The 20224-nt window shown below is 31.6% G+C and overlaps 1 protein-coding gene across 5 annotated transcripts in view; it reads right to left on the bottom strand.

Annotated features, from left to right (window-relative positions):
* LOC134724743 (paladin-like) overlaps positions 1–20224 on the bottom strand; it is a 115565-nt gene that overhangs the window by 66273 nt on the left and 29068 nt on the right. The window contains exon 1 of one of the 5 annotated variants that reach the window (XM_063587952.1): positions 13094–13331. The exons of 3 other annotated variants lie outside the window; for them this stretch is intronic. In XM_063587952.1, the coding sequence (XP_063444022.1) occupies positions 13094–13097 (4 nt within the window). In that variant the 5' untranslated portion in view covers positions 13098–13331. Of the gene's footprint in view, positions 1–6376; positions 6560–13093; positions 13332–20224 lie in introns of those variants that run through there. One more of the 5 variants, XM_063587951.1, reaches the window with a different exon arrangement.

Below are 20224 nucleotides of genomic sequence, written 5' to 3'. Positions count from 1 at the left end.
TGGTGAAAAATAATTCTGTATTTTTGTACAATGTACTAGGTATGGTGAAAAGTAATTCTGTATTTTTGTACTAGATATGGTCAAAATTTATTGAGTACATGTGTACTAGATATGGTCAAACTAAGTTGTATATAAGTGCTAAATATGGTAAAACTAAGTTACTGGATACATTTGTACTAGATATGGTCAAAAGTTACAAGGTACATTTGTACTAGATATGGTCAAAAGTTACAGGGTACATTAGTGCTAGATATGGTCAAAAGTTACTGGGTACATTTGTACTAGATATGGTCAAAAGTAATTCTGTATTTTTGTACTAGGTATGGTGAAAAGTAATTCTGTATTTTTGTACTAGGTACGGTGAAAAGTAATTCTGTATTTTTGTACTACATGTAGGTATGGTCAAAAGTAACTAGGTATATATGTGCTACAGATATATTGGTAAAAAGGGTTATTGGGTACATTTGTACTAGATATGGTAAAAAGTTACTTGGTACATTTGTACTAGAAATGATTAAAAGTTATTGGATGATAAGATTGTACTAGATATGGTCAAAATTTACTAGTGAAAATGAGAATGGAAATGTGAAAGTGGTGTTACAACCCAACCAAAGAGCAGGTCCTTCAATGGGTCTTCAAAGCAGTGAGAAAATCCCATACCCAAAGGTTACATTGTCAATCTCTGTATGGAAAGCCTATTGAAAATATGTTTTTCGTTGAACATTTGAATTCGTGGTTCACCCTTACCCACGAAATCCACGAAAATTGGTATCCAACGAATAATAACTAGATATCATTGAGATGGAAGCCATCTCTGTGGGCCCCGCTGTCAATAACGTGGGGTAAATAAGTTGTATGGATAATCTGATATGAAGCATTATTTGAAGTTATTACATAGTCTCATGTGTGATTTCAATCTAAGATTTTAAGTTAAAACTGATAAATATTCTCATCTTACTTTCATAGTATAATAGTGATATGACTGCATGATGTGAACTAATTGTTGACTACTCTAAGGTGACTTCTGGATATATGGATTGATGTTTGAACAATATGTTTAAAGGTGCTGCCCAATTGATATTTGTCACATATTTTTAGAATTATGCCTTCAATATATTATGACCCACCAAGTATAAAGTATGAAATATAAACGGTTCTCGAGAGGTAGAGCGGACACACTTTGTTAAGAACAACGAACGGATGGACAGAACGACAGACTGACCTTAGACCTAGGATGCATACATTATGACACATTCTCTGGTGTTGGTTTATATATATGTTAAGTTGAAAATGTTTGTCAGGTATAAAGTATGAAATAATAACAGCTGTCCTTTCAAAATATAGTGTGGATCAAATTTGTTAGCGATGGACAGACCAACAGACAGACAGACCTTTGACCTAGGAAGTGGTACATACATCATGACACCCCCTCTGTTGTTGGTTAAAATGGATGTCAAGTAAAATATTTTGAAATCATAATGGTTCTCAAGATATGGAGCGGACACAATCTTCACCACAGGACACAGGATTGTCAACTGAAACCAAAGTCTTTTTGACGTTGACCTTTGACCTAGGAAGTTGTAAATACATCATGACACGCCCTCTGGTGGTGGTTAAAATGGATGTCAAGTATAAACTTTGAAATCATAACGGTTATCAAGATATGGAGCGGACACAATCCCACAGGACACGGGGTTGTCAACTCTAAACCAAAGTTTTTGACCTTGACCTTTGACCTAGGAAGTTGTACATACATCATGACACGCTCTCTGGTGGTTGTTAAAATTGATGTCAAGTATAAACTTTGAAATCATAATGGTTATCTAGATATGGAGCGGACACGATCTTCACCACAGGACACGGGGTTGTCAACTAAAGCCAAAGTTTTTGACCTTGACCTTTGACCTAGGAAGTTGTAAATACATCATGACACGCCCTCTGGTGGTTGTTAAAATTGATGTCAAGTATAAACTTTGAAATCATAATGGTTATCTAGATATGGAGCGGACACGATCTTCACCACAGGACACGGGGTTGTCAACTAAAGCCAAAGTTTTTGACCTTGACCTTTGACCTAGGAAGTTGTAAATACATCATGACACGCCCTCTGGTGGTGGTTAAAATGGATGTCAAGTATAAACTTTGAAATCATAACGGTTCTCAAGATATAGAGTGGACACAATCTTCACCACAGGACACAGGGTTGTCAACTGAAACCAAAGTTTTTGACCTTGACCTTTGACCTAGGAAGTTTTACATACATCATGACACACCCTCTGGTGTTGGTTAAAATGGATGTCAAGTATAAACTTTGAAATCATAACGGTTCTCAAGATATAGAGCGGTCACAAAGTTAAAGTGTTACGGACAGACGGACGGACGGACAGACGGACGGACGGACGGACGGACAGACTGATCACTATAGGGCGACCCGCCTTAGTCGGCGGGGCCCTAATGAATCCACAGTAATCCGTAGTTTTTAAACCAAGATTTTTAAGGTATGGCCTTAAACATTATTTTACTGCACTCCAAAGACAATACATTAACAATAGAAATATCTATTCAAATATTGAAAAGTTGTTTTATATGAAAGGCAACATAGAATCGGCTATGCTTCATTAATCTGCTGTAGAATATCTGAAATTTCAATCCCTTGGAGAAACAAATATCAATTATGTGATTAAATATCACAGCATCAAAAGAAAAGATTAGCAACTATCATATAGCAAATTATTCTGATTAATATTTGTTTTTGAAATATAATTTAGAATGGCACATTTATTTCTGAAAAATAGTAAATTATGATGAAACTGTATAATCTTATTTCAATTCTATATTACAGAAAAAACCCTATCCCATACTCACAGTAGACAAATATTTTTTGCAAGTTTGGATATTCCCTTTCTAAACTTAATAGCAAGAATAAACAAAATTAAGCTGTTAATGCAATTTACTTTACAGTACTGTGGATTCATTTATTATTCTTGGGTACCAATATGGTGGATTGAGTAAAAGTTGCATTTTTCATGGATATTTGATTTCATGGTTTTACCAATCTTTGCATACAAAATGCATACAAAATTTGTTGAACATTTGAATGTGTGGTTCAAGTGTATCCATGAAACCCACAAATTATACAGGTATCCAACAAATAAGAATGAATTCACAGTTTATAATCATTTATCATATTTCCTTTACCATATATGGTATGTTTACTTTAATATAGTTTTAAAGGAATTGTTTTACAACAATAATGCACTGTAAAGTGATTTAATTTTCACAGAATATAAATTCTGCCATTTCTGGAGCCAAACTTGTTTACAAGGTTTCACTTAGAATTTATATTTTGGTCAATTATGCTGATTTTCCCTCTGGATCATTATAATGTAAATGGATTTTTTAACAATTTTATCATCATTGTGAATTAAGGGAAAATAACTACCTCAAGGAAAATTCCCACTTTGCACAGTATTTCAGTTTTGATAAAAGCTCTTTAGAAAACTGATAGCGGCTTTAATAAAAACCAATTGCAATTAAATGTGTTCCATTTTATTAGCCTCTGAAACCATTATATTTGTATGGCAATATGTAGTGTCATTTGTTAAAAAAATAATGGTTTTTAAAAGATGGATAATTTAGATTAGCTTCAGGTTCTGAGTTTGATGTCATACTAGAACATTCAGTGTGTTACAAAATCTTCAAGAAACATATTTAGATGTTAATGCATCTTTTATACTGTATTATTCAATAGATAGAAGTCCAAGAACTCATTTTAGCACAATTATCATCATCTTTAATCATTTTCTAGTCAAATACTTCTATATTTTTCTAATTTGCCAACTGAACCTTTATGATAATCGATAAACAATGTCAAAACCAAACAATCCCAAGTACTCAAAATTTGCTTTGCTCATTTACATTTGACACAAATCCAATGAAATATTTGAATTTGATCTGAGAATTGTTCCACGTTCTACCATCCCATATTACCGTGAAGTCAAGTGGTTTTGTATTGGGGTCACAACACCATTTCATTGGTTACTTGCATGATGAATGGCTTTTACTAGTTTTTATTGGAAATTGCCAAAGCCAAAGGAAAAATGATTATACCAATAATTTGAAATATTACTTTGTCTAGGACAAAGCTTATTATGTTAGTTGCCTTTCACTACAATAAATAATTGATTACATTGTATTGGTCAGCTGGGTAAATGGTCACTTATGTACTAAACTAAGGTTATGAAATCAGCCTGTTTATAATGTCTTCCTTTTTACATTATGAAGATGTAATGTGTTATGAATAAAGTATAGATCTATTGATAGATTGTTCAATGTCCAGCGGCAACTATTTCATGCATAATTTAAGGACAGAGGAGATACAGATGATACATCAATAAGATACCTGCCTGACCAATTATACAAAAGGAAATAACAAGTCAACAAATAGTTTTCAACAACACAGCCATGCTTTAGGTGTAATACCACCATTGATTTTCCCCTATTAGTCTTTGTTAAATTTGCACTTTTTAAAAAAAAAATCAGAATTTATCTTTGTTTCAAATAAAGAAATACTTGGCATGAGTAAAGTTTTATCCTGTACAATTCTATAGAAAAATTTTCACATAACATTTCATTGCATATAAGAAAATAACTATCATTTGAAGTAAACCAATCAAATTTCTCCCCTTATTCTACCTGTGCACAAGGTTTAGTCACCATGTAACCTCAAGATTACAAAATTTTCTATAGAAATCACAAATAAAAAATAATGGTGTTTTGAAATACCCAAGACATATGTTAATGACACAGAAATAGTTTTACTGCAATAAAATGTAGGATTAATTACCTACAACGGTCAAATTCAAGGGAATATTTTTTTAGACCTACTTTCGTATACAACCGGATGTGACATACCATGATTTGGTGGTATTACACCTTTAACAATACACCTTGCCGCTTTTTAGAAATTTGAGTTGATTGACCCAAGAATCTGCACCACTTAAACTTTGAATGTCATACAACAATCTCATTTCTATTGTGACGTCAGATCTTTTGCATTATGAATCGTTGAATGAATTTATTTGCAAAAGCATATAGAACATGCTATGGCAATACATAATATATACATAATGTGACAAAAGACTGGTAACAGAGAACAATACAATAATAACATACATAATGTAGCTAACCAATAATATCAGATCTAGCTTTCCATGCACTCTTTAAATAGTTACAGAGCTTAATTGTTAGAGATCTAGAATAAGCTTTCAACAAACAAGATAGTTTAAAAATAGTAGGCCATGAACAATAATAGCGTGGCAAAAACAATATTCTAATTGCCCTATATGCTGGACATACCAATACAAAATGAAATTCGTTCTCAACACATTGCATATTACAACATACACAAAGACGCATTTCTCTTGGTATATCAGAGAAGCGACCAACTTCAACATTAAGTTTCAATGTACCACTTCGTAGTTTAGTAAGAATGTTACTATTGTTAATGTAGCCAAAATAATTTTCAAGACAAAAATCAAACATTATGACGTCAACATTTTATTGGAACCTTTGTGATGGTGTGCACTAGAGGTTAGGAACAAAAACATATTTGCATACAAACAGATTAGAGAAGAACAAGATAATTGCCAAAATAGGCTCCAAAAAAGATGATCTTTGTCAAATATCCTAATTTTCTAAAACTCACACTTAATATTGGAAAAGATCACACAAATGATATTAATTTTATCTAAGGAAAATAGAAAAGAGAATGCCTCCATATGACAATTTGTTTTTAAAGTGAACGCCACTGTATTATCTTATGTTAAATATTCTCAATTTCTGCTGAATTACAAATGATTATAAAGTTTATTTATATCAGTAATATTGTTTAATGTAATATTATGGCTCTTTAACATTTTATATGCTTGTGTAAATTACAATGTACTTCCTTTTTCATTGTACTTTCTAAAGTTTTTATGAGAATATTTTATGACTGTCACATGTTAAACATGCAGTACACATTTGTTCAAACTAATAGTTCAGGAGTTATGGGCCTTTCATACTTATTATATCTTTTGGTGTGCTGAATTGACTTTTTAAATTATTTTCTGAAAAAATTCAGGTCTCCTATTTAAACTTTCATGTATAAATTTTTAAATTGCTTTGATGTCAATAGGTGACAATTTATATTTCTATAATCTTTCTCAAGCCAACATAAATGATATAATTTTCAACTAATATTATGATTATTGGCATATATTTTTCTCCTTTTTCCATGAAAACTATGTTCATTATGTATATTTTCCTTGAAATTTTAAAATTTAAAAATAAAAAAAAACAATTTGAGAAAATATTTCCATTTAAGTAAATTTACCTGTACTTTCGGCTGTTCCCATAATTTTTATTCCATAATAAAATGTTACAGGTGAATCCTATAACTTCCTGTTCATGTAAGTATAATGTCCTCTCTTTACATATATATACGTATATATCACCTTAAGTCCCTTGGAAACAATAATAAAACAATAGCCATTAGCATATGCTATATATACATATTGTTAGAATCATGAAATTTTGACTTGCAATTGAGAAAGCATCAATTATTCATACTAGAATCATTATATACCAAAGGATGGTTTTATCACTTCAATATAACTGTTCAATTAATTTCCCAAATGTATGACATTAATCTGGATTAAACTATAAAAGCAGCTCAGATATTATGTCAAATGTTATAAAAAGAATGTTTTATGAGTCTTAAGCAAACACTATTTATTTAAATCAAACATTTTTCTTTCTCATATAGTTTCCAGGAACAATAGTCGTAACACACATTTAAAACTCCAGGGACTTGATTTAACAAAACATAATGTTCCAAAATCCAATTCTATGAACTGAACATAATAGAGGCGACAGTTTACTGCAAAATAATATTCTATCCTTTTTATTTCACATAAACTTGTTTTACATCTTTTAAGGAACTGAAGAGATATTTTGTAATTTGTCTTACTAGCCAAAAGGGATTCAGAATTGATATTTTATTACACAATATCTAACACCATGCATACACCTACGTACTATCTAGTATTCAGTTTTCCCGTACTTTCCTCCATAATTCACTTTTCTAATTTCACTAAATTAGGACTCCTTTAGTCAATCTTGGTGTTCTTACATGCATAGTCTAGACAAAAAATATTTGAAAAATTTCTTCCCATGAGAGTAAACCCAGTAAATGACAGACTCATCTATAGTAATTTTGAATGAAAAGCCTTTGTTAGGCTTGATTTACTGCTTTAATAGAATTACTATGTAGCAAAACTGTTAGTATATACACATAGGAGTAAATTGTCTGTACATTCACTTTTATTTACTATTCCCAATAGACCCTCACTTTCAGAAATCTGGTAGATCAATGCCAGTAATCAGTAAACCTAGAAGAGTTTGAAATCAGGTAAAACAATGAGTACAGAATAAGGTAAAGAAATGAGTTATCAGGCAAAGCAACATGCTCCAAAGCCAGTAAAAAATCAGGAAACACAATGAATGTGTTAAAAGCAGGTAATATCATGAGTTAGAAAGCAGGTTATGCATTGAGTTCAAAATCAGGCAAAGTAATGATTTAGAATTCAGGTAAAAAAGATTTAGAATTCAGGTAAAGCAATGAGTTAGAAATCAGACCAGGCAATGAGTTAAAAATCAGACAAAGCAATGAGTTAGAAATCAGACAAAGCAATGAGTTAGAAATCTGACAAAGCAATGAGTTAGAAATCAGACAAGGCAATGAGTTGAAAATCAGACAAAGCAATGAGTTAGAAATCAGACAAAGCAAAGAGTTAGAAATCAAACAAAGCAATGAGTTAGAAATCAGACAAAGCAATGAGTTAGAAATCAGCCAAAGCAATGAGTTAGAAATCAGACAAAGCAATGAGTTAGAAATCAGCCAAAGCAATGAGTTAGAAATCAGACAAAGCAATGAGTTAGAAATCAGACAAAGCAATGAGTTAGAAATCAGACAAAGCAATGAGTTAGAAATCAGACAAAGCAATGAGTTAGAAATCAGACAAAGCAATGAGTTAGAAATCAGCCAAAGCAATGAGTTAGAAATCAGGCAAAGCAATGAGTTAGAAATCAGACAAAGTAATGAGTTAGAAATCAGGCAAAGCAATGAGTTAGAAATCAGACAAAGCAATGAGTTAGAAATCAGCCAACGCAAAGAGTTAGAAATCAAACAAAGAAATGAGTTAGAAATCAGGCAAAGCAATGAGGCAATGAGTTAGAAATCAGACAAAGTAATGAGTTAGAAATCAGGCAAAGCAATGAGTTAGAAATCAGACAAAGCAATGAGTTAGAAATCAGACAAGGCAATGAGTTAGAAATCAAACAAAGTAATGAGTTAGAAATCAGACAAAGTAATGAGTTAGAAATCAGGCAAAGCAATGAGTTAGAAATCAGACAAAGCAATGAGTTAGAAATCAGCCAAAGCAATGGGTTAGAAATCAGGCAAAGCAATGAGTTAGAAATCAGACAAAGCAATGGGTTAGAAATCAAACAAAGTAATGAGTTAGAAATCAGACAAAGTAATGAGTTAGAAATCAGGCAAAGCAATGAGTTAGAAATCAGACAAAGTAATGAGTTAGAAATCAGACAAAGCAATGGGTTAGAAATCAGGCAAAGCAATGAGTTAGAAATCAGACAAAGCAATGAGTTAGAAATCAGACAAAGCAATGGGTTAGAAATCAGACAAAGCAATGAGTTAGAAATCAGACAAAGCAATGAGTTAGAAATCTGACAAAGCAATGAGTTAGAAATTAGACAAAGCAATGAGTTAGAAATCAGACAAAGCAATGGGTTAGAAATCAGGCAAAGCAATGAGTTAGAAATCAGACAAAGCAATGAGTTAGAAATCAGACAAAGCAATGGGTTAGAAATCAGGCAAAGCAATGAGTTAGAAATCAGACAAAGCAATGAGTTAGAAATCAGACAAAGCAATGGGTTAGAAATCAGGCAAAGCCATGAGTTAGAAATCAGACAAAGCAATGAGTTAGAAATCTGACAAAGCAATGAGTTAGAAATCAGACAAAGCAATGAGTTAGAAATCAGACAAAGCAATGGGTTAGAAATCAGGCAAAGCAATGAGTTAGAAATCAGGCAAAGCAATGAGTTAGAAATCAAACAAAGCAATGGGTTAGAAAACAGGTGAAGTAATTAGTTAGAAATCAGTTAAACAATCAGTTTGAAAGCCGGTGAAGTAATGAGTTAGAATTCAGACAAAGCAATGAGTTAGAAATCAGACAAAGCAATTAGTTAAAAATCAGTTCAAACAATCAGTTAGAAATCAGGTGAAGTTATGAGTTAGAAATCAGTTAAAAAAATCAGTTAGAAAGCAGGTGAAGTAAAGAGCTAGAAATCAGGCATAGCATTGTGTTAGAAATCAGGTAAACTAAAAGTAATACGCTAGAAATCAGGTAAAGCAATGTGTGAGAAATCAGTGCTTAAGTTTTATAAAACAAATCTGAATATTCAACTGTTAACTGAAGTTTTTTAAAAGGTTTAACAGTACATGTACTAACAAAATAATTAAAAAAAAGAATCAAATACACAAAAATTTACACCTACTCAAATAAGGAATCAATTAATAATCAAGTTGCATATTACCACACAATCATAAACTATTAATTGTTGTGGATTTATATAACAATTCCAAGGCCATTGCTTAGCTGTTAATGACTTCCAATGAGCAGTTTGTATACTTATTTTAGTATCAAAATTACCAATTATTGTCTTGAACAAAATATATATGTTTAATTTGTCTAGACAGCCAAATGCTATGTTGATCCAAAAAGGACAGTCAGAATGAAGACAAAACCTTTTATAGTAAGATATTATGCAATTAAGGATTTTAAAAGTGCAGCCAAAGAAAGAAGACAAAATCTAAACTGATAACATATTATGCAATTAAGGATTAAAGTACATATCAATCTACAACAGCTATCAGATCTCCATTTGTTTCTGTCAAACTAGGTATTTTTAATGCAGTAATTGTATGTATGAGACGATGGGAGCTTTCTCTAATGTCCAAGAACTTGGAACTAAAAAATTCAATACAGAAGATTACTTAAAGCAGGCCATATTTCAGTGGCGGATCCAGGGGTGGGGTCTGTGGGTTGGGACATCCCTTCTTCATCCTTTTAAAAATGGCTGGATCTGCCCCTGTATTTCAATGTCTGAACACAAACAATTCCCCTTTTCTATCCTTCATCAACTGCCTCAGTCTTCCGATTTGACCCAGGATCAGGTTTGTTAAAAAAACAGTCATCTTTTGTGACATATTAAAAAAATAATGTTCACATACATTTTTACCAGGTATAATTTATGCATCAAAATTTGGCTACTGTGAATTCGTTACTATCCGTTGGATACTAGTTTTTGCAGATTTCGTGGGTAAAGGCGAACCACAAAATTATATATTCAGTGAATGACAAATTTTCTATAGACTTGTATGTAGACATTCACAAAATCAAATATCCACGAACATGTAAGTTATTCTTAACCCACAAAAATAATTGAATCCACAGTATTTGGGGAAAACCTATATATCTAACCAATATCCATAAATCACACTCCAAGAAAGAATGAGGCAATGTTCTGATCAGTTCAGATTTCCTTTAGGTTAAAAGCTCAGTTTGTAATGAGTTATGACTCTACAAATGTCTTGTCATCTAATTGGTATTTCACTGGTGAATAATAGGAGAGATAGCAGGTGTCTTGTTATAGTGTAAGACATAACATACAAATCAAATTAAAGCTTAACTGACATATCCATATATTCAAATCTTAATTGGGAAATTAACAAGCCTATTTTGTCTTCAGCATTGCCAGTTAATGTAATTATTTCATCTCCTTTTCCAAACAAGAAGATGCCTTGTTACAATAACATTCCTGATTATGAAACTGAAACCTGTAAACTCAGCCTAGAAATAAGGAGATGTGGTATAATTGAGGGTGTAGATGGGGTTGACAGAATACTCAGCCTAGAAATAAGGAGATGTGGTATAATTGAGGGTGTAGATGGGGTTGACAGAATACTCAGCCTAGAAATAAGGAGATGTGGTATAATTGAGGGTGTAGATGGGGTTGACAGAAAACTCAGCCTAGAAATAAGGAGATGTGGTATAATTGAGGATGTAGATGGGGTTGACAGAATACTCAGCCAAAATAATAGACAGAATGTGCAGAATTAAGGGCCAAAAATCAGAAAAAAGGAAATTAGGCAAAAAATAAAGAATAGACAATAATTAGTGCTAAAATATGGAAAATAGAGAATAACTGGGAGTGAGGGAAAATTCATAAAGAATAGAGAAAAATGGCTTAAAAATCAAAGAAAACAGAAACGTAGACCCCCTCTTTCCAGTGTCACCTTAATTACAGCACTTGGGTAAGTGAATTTAAGAAAAAATGTTTTTCAATAAAATTTAAACCAAGTCTTATTACGATGGATCTAAAGTGAATTGTAGGTGTTTAACACAACTTTTAGCACTTTCATTTGGACTCCCGGTAGATTAGATGTCCATATATTTATATTATTTTGTCCAATATCCATATTTTATACAGGACTCTACAATACAAGTTGGAGTCTGTAACCAGCCATATAAGATAATCTTAACAGAATTGAGGAGAAAACATTACCATTAAAAAAGGTTTGGCTTCCCTGCATGTCTTTATGGACAAATTAGTCCCACTAGAATTTCAAATCAATTCTGTTTAATTACAAGCCTCATAAAAATGTTTGCACTGATGGCATCCATGTATGGAGGGAGATATAAAATACAGATTTTTATCTAGCTGGCAATTCCATTTATTGTTCTGCTAGGCAGTCAACACACTCATAAAACATTGTAATTTACTGGGAATAATTGCAGCAATAAGCTAAAATTATAAGTATACACCAGTAATCCAAACACTAGAACACTGGAAATACAAAGCTAATCAGATAGTTAAGGCCAATCAAACTTAATGTACAGATTTCGATTCACAAAAGCGAAAATGAATGAGTATAAAAATAAGGAGATGTGATGATTGCCAATGAGAAAACTTTTCCACAAGAGTTCAAATGAAGTGGATGTAAGCAATTAAAGGCAACTGTACAGCCTTCAACAATGAGAAATCCTATATCATATAGTCAGCTATAAAAGGCAAGGACATGAAAAATGTGAGAAAAAAAATTGAAAAATGAATATTATTAAAATGATTCGGGACTATTATACAGTTCGGGCCTGAGTTTAAATTGAACGAATATTTTTTAAATGGTCCAATAATAGGCATTCCTTTAATAGCCACGAGTAAGACATGGTGTTGGTGATTTTTTTGGTATTTTGGATTTAAAGCAGTATGTAGCTATTGATCTGACTTTTATTTATTGAAACTTGAGAGCAGTATGTTTTCTTTTGAGAATAATCAAGACAGGCATGAAACCACATTGAATTAAATTAGAAAGAAATTGCTACAGTTTTCTTTTTACTAAGGTATAAAACAAACATGTAAATGATCATGGTAAACATTCAATAATGTTTAAAGCAAAATAGTTTTATGTTGCCATAAATTTGTTACCTGCACATTGACTCAAATTTTATTGAGTAAATTGCATCTTATAACATAGCTCCATATAGGTAACAAATTTATAAGCAAATTCATAGAACAGTTTCTTTAACCTCGCCTTTTGTAAGTCATTTTTCTGTCTAATTCAGAATTGGCAACTAATTTGATGTGATTATGAGAAGCATTGGAACAAATTGGGTCACTTTTTAACAGATATTTTATATATAAACCCCATTTAATTTCTGCATAACTGCGTTAATTAATTGATTGATTGTTGGTTGCTTAAAATGTCCAGTGGCAAATATTTTTTGCATGCTCAGCAAGATTTCTATTGGATTCCAATTATTTAAAGAAATGTATACACAATTGTTTATTTTCCCCCCAAAAAAAAAGGTTCCAAAAAGAGGAAAATATTTCCACAAATATCAGATATTAATTGTGACAAAAAGCGTCAGGGAAAAAAACCCAAATGCCTAATTAATAAAACTTTACTCACCCATTCTATAAGCGTGACAAGTTCTACAATTTTAATGAACTATCCAGCTGTGTATACATACATCAAGATATCTCAGTTTTCAACCGCAACATGTCAAAATTGTCTCAGATATTTAAGCCTTTATAGGCTATTTGTTCCTATCAAGGATATTAACAGTCTAAAATCAAACAAATTTATATCTTTTTTCTAACAGCTTCTAGATCAATACTGTAGCAGAATGAATCCTCTGGATACCATTAACATTGTCAACAAGAATTATTGCTACAGTTACATATATTTATATTTCATTTCCATAAGGACTTTGTAATTTTGACCAATAGATATCTAGTAACGCTTTGACATTATTGGTGGGATAAGGTTTAGTCAATTCTCACATGGAAACATATTGTCTAATGCTCACTTCTGTAGGAGAATGTGGTATTGACAGTATTGTAACACTGATGATGATACAATGGGAACATTAAATTGAAATCCAATTAATCATTACAGCTTAATTAAACTATTGGAGCATTTGTTTAAAAGCATACATTAATCATTTACTTAGCAGAAGAAATAGAATAAATATCATTGTTAAGCCTTCATCATTTACTCAGGCAATTAAACATTGTTAAATAAAAACACTAAATTACAACACAATTTGACTCTATTTTGCAACATTTTCTAGTACTTTTTAATTCAATATTGAATATTTTTTCAATGCTATGAGTATGATTATGAGACATTTTTGTCCAATAATTACCATCAAGATAAAAACTCTTTTTTGTCTGAACTGTGAATATCATTTTTGAGAGAGAAAAAAATCTAAAATAAGAAAGAAATAGTTTTTGCATCTGATGAGTTTTGTAAAGACTATTTTATTATTTTGTTAAATTTAATTTCATTTTTGGGAACATGAACAGCTGGTAATGATTAATCATTATCTAAGGATACAAAAACAGATTTGGCCATCATGTCACTCTGAGTGGCAGTTCCACAGAATCCATCCCTGATGTTTGACATTTGATATGTATCTGATTTCCCTTGTATACTCAGTTGCTGGGTTTTCAATTTCTGGTTCTGCAACTCTTATGCATTAAATTGCATATATTTATGTTAGTAATGTTTGTTTGGACTGCATAGAGCCATAAATCAGAGGGCATTGAATACATGATTATTGATGTTCTCAAAAATTGTTCTAGCAAGTACAAATGTTGTGTGACTGAATGATTTAAAAATGCCAAATTAAGAGTGAGATAATAGGAATGTATTTGAACTTTTCGCAGGTATTTATTTTGTTTCTTTATGGTTACAAATATTATTTTTGACTTTCCTGTCCCAGTACATGGACTTTTCAGACCTGCATGTATAAATGGGAAACTGCCCTGGTTAATGAATTAGTCTGCTCTGAATAGTATATTGTTTAAAATTTAATGTGTTATATCATTGACTGAAATAACAAAACTAAAGTGCATCAAAGTTACTAAATAATTAACAATTAATGGAATAATAAATTTAAAATCAAACAGATAAATTTGCATAACTTAATTAATTGCTTTCAACTTTTAAGAAAATCTATGGAAGTCATTTAGATTGAGTTTTACTGACACATTAGAAACGGATGCATGGACAATACATAAAGGTACACAAATTATTAATACTAATCTTGTTGTCTAAGAATGGTTATGGGCAGTGACTCCTTCAGCTTCCACTAAACAGCTAGCCCAGTATAGCATTTGAAAGTGGATTGATTCATATCTATGATTATGTCACTGTATGATATTCAAAATTAATTGAAATATTTGCAATCACTGAAATCAACGGCATGAAAAATTGTTTAAACCCCAAACTACAAATCATCAAAATAATGCTTTAGGTAAATGAACGATTTTTTATAATATGTTGGAATTTTTGGAAGTCTACACTCAGATTATATAATTCTCTAATGACACACAGAGTTATTTCTATGTCTGTAATTACTGCTCCTTACTTTACTGTTGACATCTTAAATCTCAGGAGAATCATCCATTTATGGCATGAAAACCTTATGCATATAATCATTAAGTCTTAGAATAAAATGTGATCTTCAAAAACAATCAGATTAATTTTAATTTGAACAAAAATGCATCATGACCATATAGTCATGGTAACTATAAACTTGTTAATGAAATCCAATTATCCTGCAACTGGCATGTCAGCAAGGGCAAACGATCTAGCTGTTATACAAAAGGAAACTATAAAACAGACATGTCAAAAAGGGCATCACTTACACCTTTTAAGTCAGACACAGAATCAAATATTAATACATTTTCAAAATACATGCTGAAGAAGAAAAAATTAGCACCAGATAATAATTCATGATATCAAATTTTTATTTTGTTGGAATTTAAGCCAGCACTTACAATGGTCAAGCATTTTATTAAATTTAAACACCAGTGATCAGAAATTAATTACAGAAAAATGCCTTGAGTGTGTAAGTAAAGGTAATATCTTTGACTAGCTTGCTTGCTAGCTAAACCATCAAGTCATTATGAGGTAGGTATACTACCCTCCCTTGAAAGTAGACTAGTTCGACAGATAACCAATCTATGTGTCTGTAGGACTTCAGACTTCTCCGAAACGAAAGTAATTGTTAATTTCTGTGTCATTTTGGTCTCTTGTAGAGAGTTGTCTCATTGGCAATCATATACCATATCTTCTTATTTTATAAGAATGACTTCACGGTTCAGCTAGCAAGCAAGCTAGTCAAAGATATTACCTTTACCTACACTCAATGCATTTTGCTGTAAACTTTAAAGTTTTTACCATAACCTTTCTCTCAGGTGACCTGAACAAGACATTTAGAGATTAACATACAGTCCTTAAACAGAAGACAAGTATGTCAATATGGAGCCTAGAAAATTGTGACTAAATTTAACAGAGACAAAGATCTGCCAACAGTTTTGTCAATTCTTATAACTTCAATTATCTCCAACATCAATCTCAATTGCAAGATAGAAATGTTAAAATTTTCATAAAGCTTGTATCATCAATCAGCAATCAAAGCCTTGAACCTAGATGTCCCTTCAGCTGCCACACTGATGGCATGTGATATGTTATGTGTAAGGTAGACAACCTATAAGCGTTGTATAAGTACTTTCTGCAGACAGCATGATTTATGCTTAATAGTAGATTCACTGTTTTTCTAATCTATCCAGAAATAGCACCAAACATTATAACTGTCTGTAATTTTACTCCAGAGTACTTAACAGAGAGACAGCAAATTAAAGTATTTGTTTTGACACAGCTGAGAATCAAATCTATGATCTTTCAAACTAGAGGAGACCTTGCTCAGTTGTCTCAGATCACTGAGGTCAATACTTATGAAAGATTTATTTAGTTCACTTAAAGTTCAGTGGCAAATATTTCATGCATATGATGGAAAAGAAATTACTCAAGTTACACTTTTTAGTAACAGTACATTGATGATGACTTTTTGTGACAAATCATATCTTTTATGACTTTATTTATGACCTTGCAAGAAACAAATTATATTTATTATTACTTTTTGTAATGACCTTGCAAGGAACAAATTAGATTCATTGATGTGCTTTTTTGTAAAACAAAATGAAAAGACATAATAAATGAGAACATGGCTAATAATTTGAAACCTCTTTCTTATTCCCATGCAGTCATTCACTTCAAAAGCTGTGTCTAGACTCTTTATATTAAACATTCTAATCTTTGTCACAGCAAAATCAAATCAACATTCAACAAATGGTCTTTAGGGAGTTAGAAAACTTATTAAGTAATGAAAACTAGGAACAAAAGTTTAGACCAATGAAAACCAATATACAAACCACTAGAAAGATCTAGAAATCATTAAATATATTGTAATAACTTTTAAGTAGTGATATTTGAAGAGTTGTGACTAAAGTGTTAGAAGAAAAAGAAACATATAAAGTTAATACAACATTTTGTATGTGCAAGCCTATCCCAAGACAGGAGCCATTTATAATTCAGTAATTTTGTTTGTTGCTGTATATTATATTTGAATATTTGGTTGATTGTTTTGTGCTTATATAAAGGACTGTTAGTTTTTTGTTTGAATTGTTTAACGTTTGTCATTTCGAGGCCATTTACAGCTTGTACTGACCTAATTTGGTTTTGTCCATTGTTGAAGGCTATACCACATGTGATCTACAGGCAAACATGTATGTCATTCGTTCTCTGATGGAGAGTTTCATCATGGGCAATCATCTTATTTTTATATTTAACCTTTAACAAATAAAGTGAACTTTAGCCATGGTTATGTTGTACTTTTGATGACATATTACCCAGACATTAGCTCATACAACAAGGATTACTGATATGAAATTGTTTATAAAACCTTTTCTGTGTGAAATGTCATGACCCATTGTTGAAGCACTGACAGTGTCCTTTATGTAATATAAGTTTTGAATTCGTGGTGTACAGCAAGCCAGATGAAGATGGAGATCATTAAAGACATTTAGAATTCTAAGAGAACAAAGAGAACAATTCTGACAACGCTGTATTTCACAACTAATGAAGTTACATTTGATAGATGATGGTCTGTATTAAGGGGGGAGAGGGGTCATTCATATCTGTATTGTTAAAAAAAAAAAAAAATGCCAACTATCTCTATCTATTCTTTATATTTTTTGCCCATTATTTTCCATTCATTATATTTTAATACCCCATTTTACTATATTCTTTATTTGACTCTCATGAATTTTCTCTATTTTAAAATCATTTTCTGGGTCAATTATTCTGCTGATTTCACCCATTATTCTTTATTCAGTGGCAACAATTAGCACAGGAATAATTAGATTATGTGGTAACTATGCTTAAATTAATGCTACTGCAGAACCAGTAATTTATATCATCTTCATTGCTTTTATAAAGTTCAAACTGCTAATAGTCAACAACATTTCACAAAAGTGTCAAGGCAAAACAAAAGATCTGTTGCAAAAACACATCTATCAAGAATCAATATTGTCAAGTCTAAAGGCTGTTTTATTTCATATTCACAACTGAAATATAAATTCAAGATATAAGCATGCTGAATCAATATTCAACTTTTGAACATTCATTTTCCATAAGAGACAACATCAATAGACAATACAAGTAGCATACATTTTTCTTTCTAACTTTCGATCATATTTTCAAACATGTCTAATGCCACTTTCTAACCACATACAGATTTATTGTGGTGATAAGTTTTATATATTATGTGGGGCCTCATTTGATAAGGGAGCTACCATTTGATTTTCATGGGGGGGCTAGGATGAAAAATTTTGTCCTGCATTTTTTTTTAGTTGTTATCTCTAGCCTGCCTTCTTTTTTCACTCTATCCGGTCCTGTTTTTTTTTTTTTTAGTTTATCCTGACTTAATTAACATAAATTGTCATCCTGACTTTTCTTTTTTGCAAGTGTCTCATCCTGCCTTTTTTTTTTACTCAAAACTCCTGTCCTGCCTATTTTTTTCAAATTTCATCCTAGCCCCCCCATAAAAATCAAATGGTATATAGCTCCCTAAAGTAGTTCATATACTGTATCAATAGCCTCTCAATATTTAGGTTGTGAGTTTCAATAAACTTCAATCATATGGCAGGTGCATTTTACTTCAATGATGAATCAGCTTAATTTGTCAGTTTTCCTGTAGAAGGCCAATTTAAAATATAAGAAGAATGTGTCCAAGGATATGAACGCCCCAGCTCAAGCTTTTGCAATTTTCCAAGTTAAAAATGGACCTAACTTTTCGACAACAAAGTTTATCAACAGGTTGTAGGTTCCAATGGGCACTAATTGCACCCCTTTAATAGCAGAATTGTTTTTATACTGTTATGAATCACAGTTTAGTGGAGTTATTGACCAAACAACAATAACCATTTTCTTGATGATATTATTTTCATTAAATAATCAAAACATTTCTAAATATACTGCTGAAATTTACCCAAAGCAACTTACTTAAAACATCAAATTTGAATTCAGCCGGATAGGATTTTTTCATTGTTGAAGGCCATACGGTGACCTATAGTTGTTTATTTCTGTGTCATTTGGTCTCTTGTGAAGAGTTCTATTTGGCAATCATACCACATCTTCTTCTCCAGAACGAGAAATGACTCACCCAAATTTGAATTCTGTCTGCATGTTGTGATTTTTAGTATAGTGTATGAGTTTCATTAAAATTGGATGTATTCAGAACGTAAAAAACTGCAATTTTCCATTTAATAAAGGGGCAAGGCATCACTCTAAAAAAAAATAATAAATCAATGCCCAAATTTGAACTGTGTCTTCCAATTTTAGTTTGCAGCATTGTGTATGAGATTCACAAAGTTTGCATGTGGCAAACTTCAGTTAGAGTGCAAAACTAAAATGGGACAGAAGGAAGGACTGACAGTCAAGGGTAATGGTTTCTGTTGAATTTCTGCTAAAACAAGCTTCATAATTGTCAAAGCATACATAAAATAGAACAAAAATAGTTGTGTAAGTAAAACACACTTGCAAACTAATCCAAAAGACCGACCGAGTGAAGGTATGGGATTTTAGTGTGATTTTTATACTTTCTAAACCTGTTAATCTTATAATGCTTTATAGAAAAGTATAAGTGAGTACGGGAAATTGTGTTATGTATTATACTCTATAAACCTGAGTCAGTGAATGAGTATGGGAAGTTAGTGTGATTCTCATACTCTCTAAGCCTGAGTGAGTGATCTATTATACTCCCTCAGCCTGAGTGAGTGAGTATGAAAAGTAAGTGTTATATTTTATACTCTCCAAGCCTGAGTGAGTTGGTATGGGAAGTTAGTGTTATGTATTATACTCTCTAAACCTGTCAATTCCTGTTATCCTTATTATACTTTACTGAAAAGTACAAATGATCTTTATCTCATAAAATATTTATAAATAAAAACCCATTTATAATATCCTTATATTTACAATGATAATTATTGTTATAAAAGTACAACTAACCATTTACTTCTATTATGGCAATAATATTTATGGTAGTGCAAGTATTAATTCTAAAACATTTATATATAGGAATAGAAATGTTTATAATGGCGATTATTGGCTTTCTCACATCTAACAACAAGTAATGACAAGGATATTATGATAAGAGATGAAAAAGCAATTACGTAGAAGAGATTAAAC

The sequence above is a fragment of the Mytilus trossulus genome, chromosome 7, assembly GCF_036588685.1.
Source record: "Mytilus trossulus isolate FHL-02 chromosome 7, PNRI_Mtr1.1.1.hap1, whole genome shotgun sequence".
In the NCBI taxonomy this organism is placed as follows: domain Eukaryota; kingdom Metazoa; phylum Mollusca; class Bivalvia; order Mytilida; family Mytilidae; genus Mytilus; species Mytilus trossulus.
Note: the sequence above shows the minus strand (reverse complement) of the source record. Positions and strands in the feature narration are given on the sequence as shown.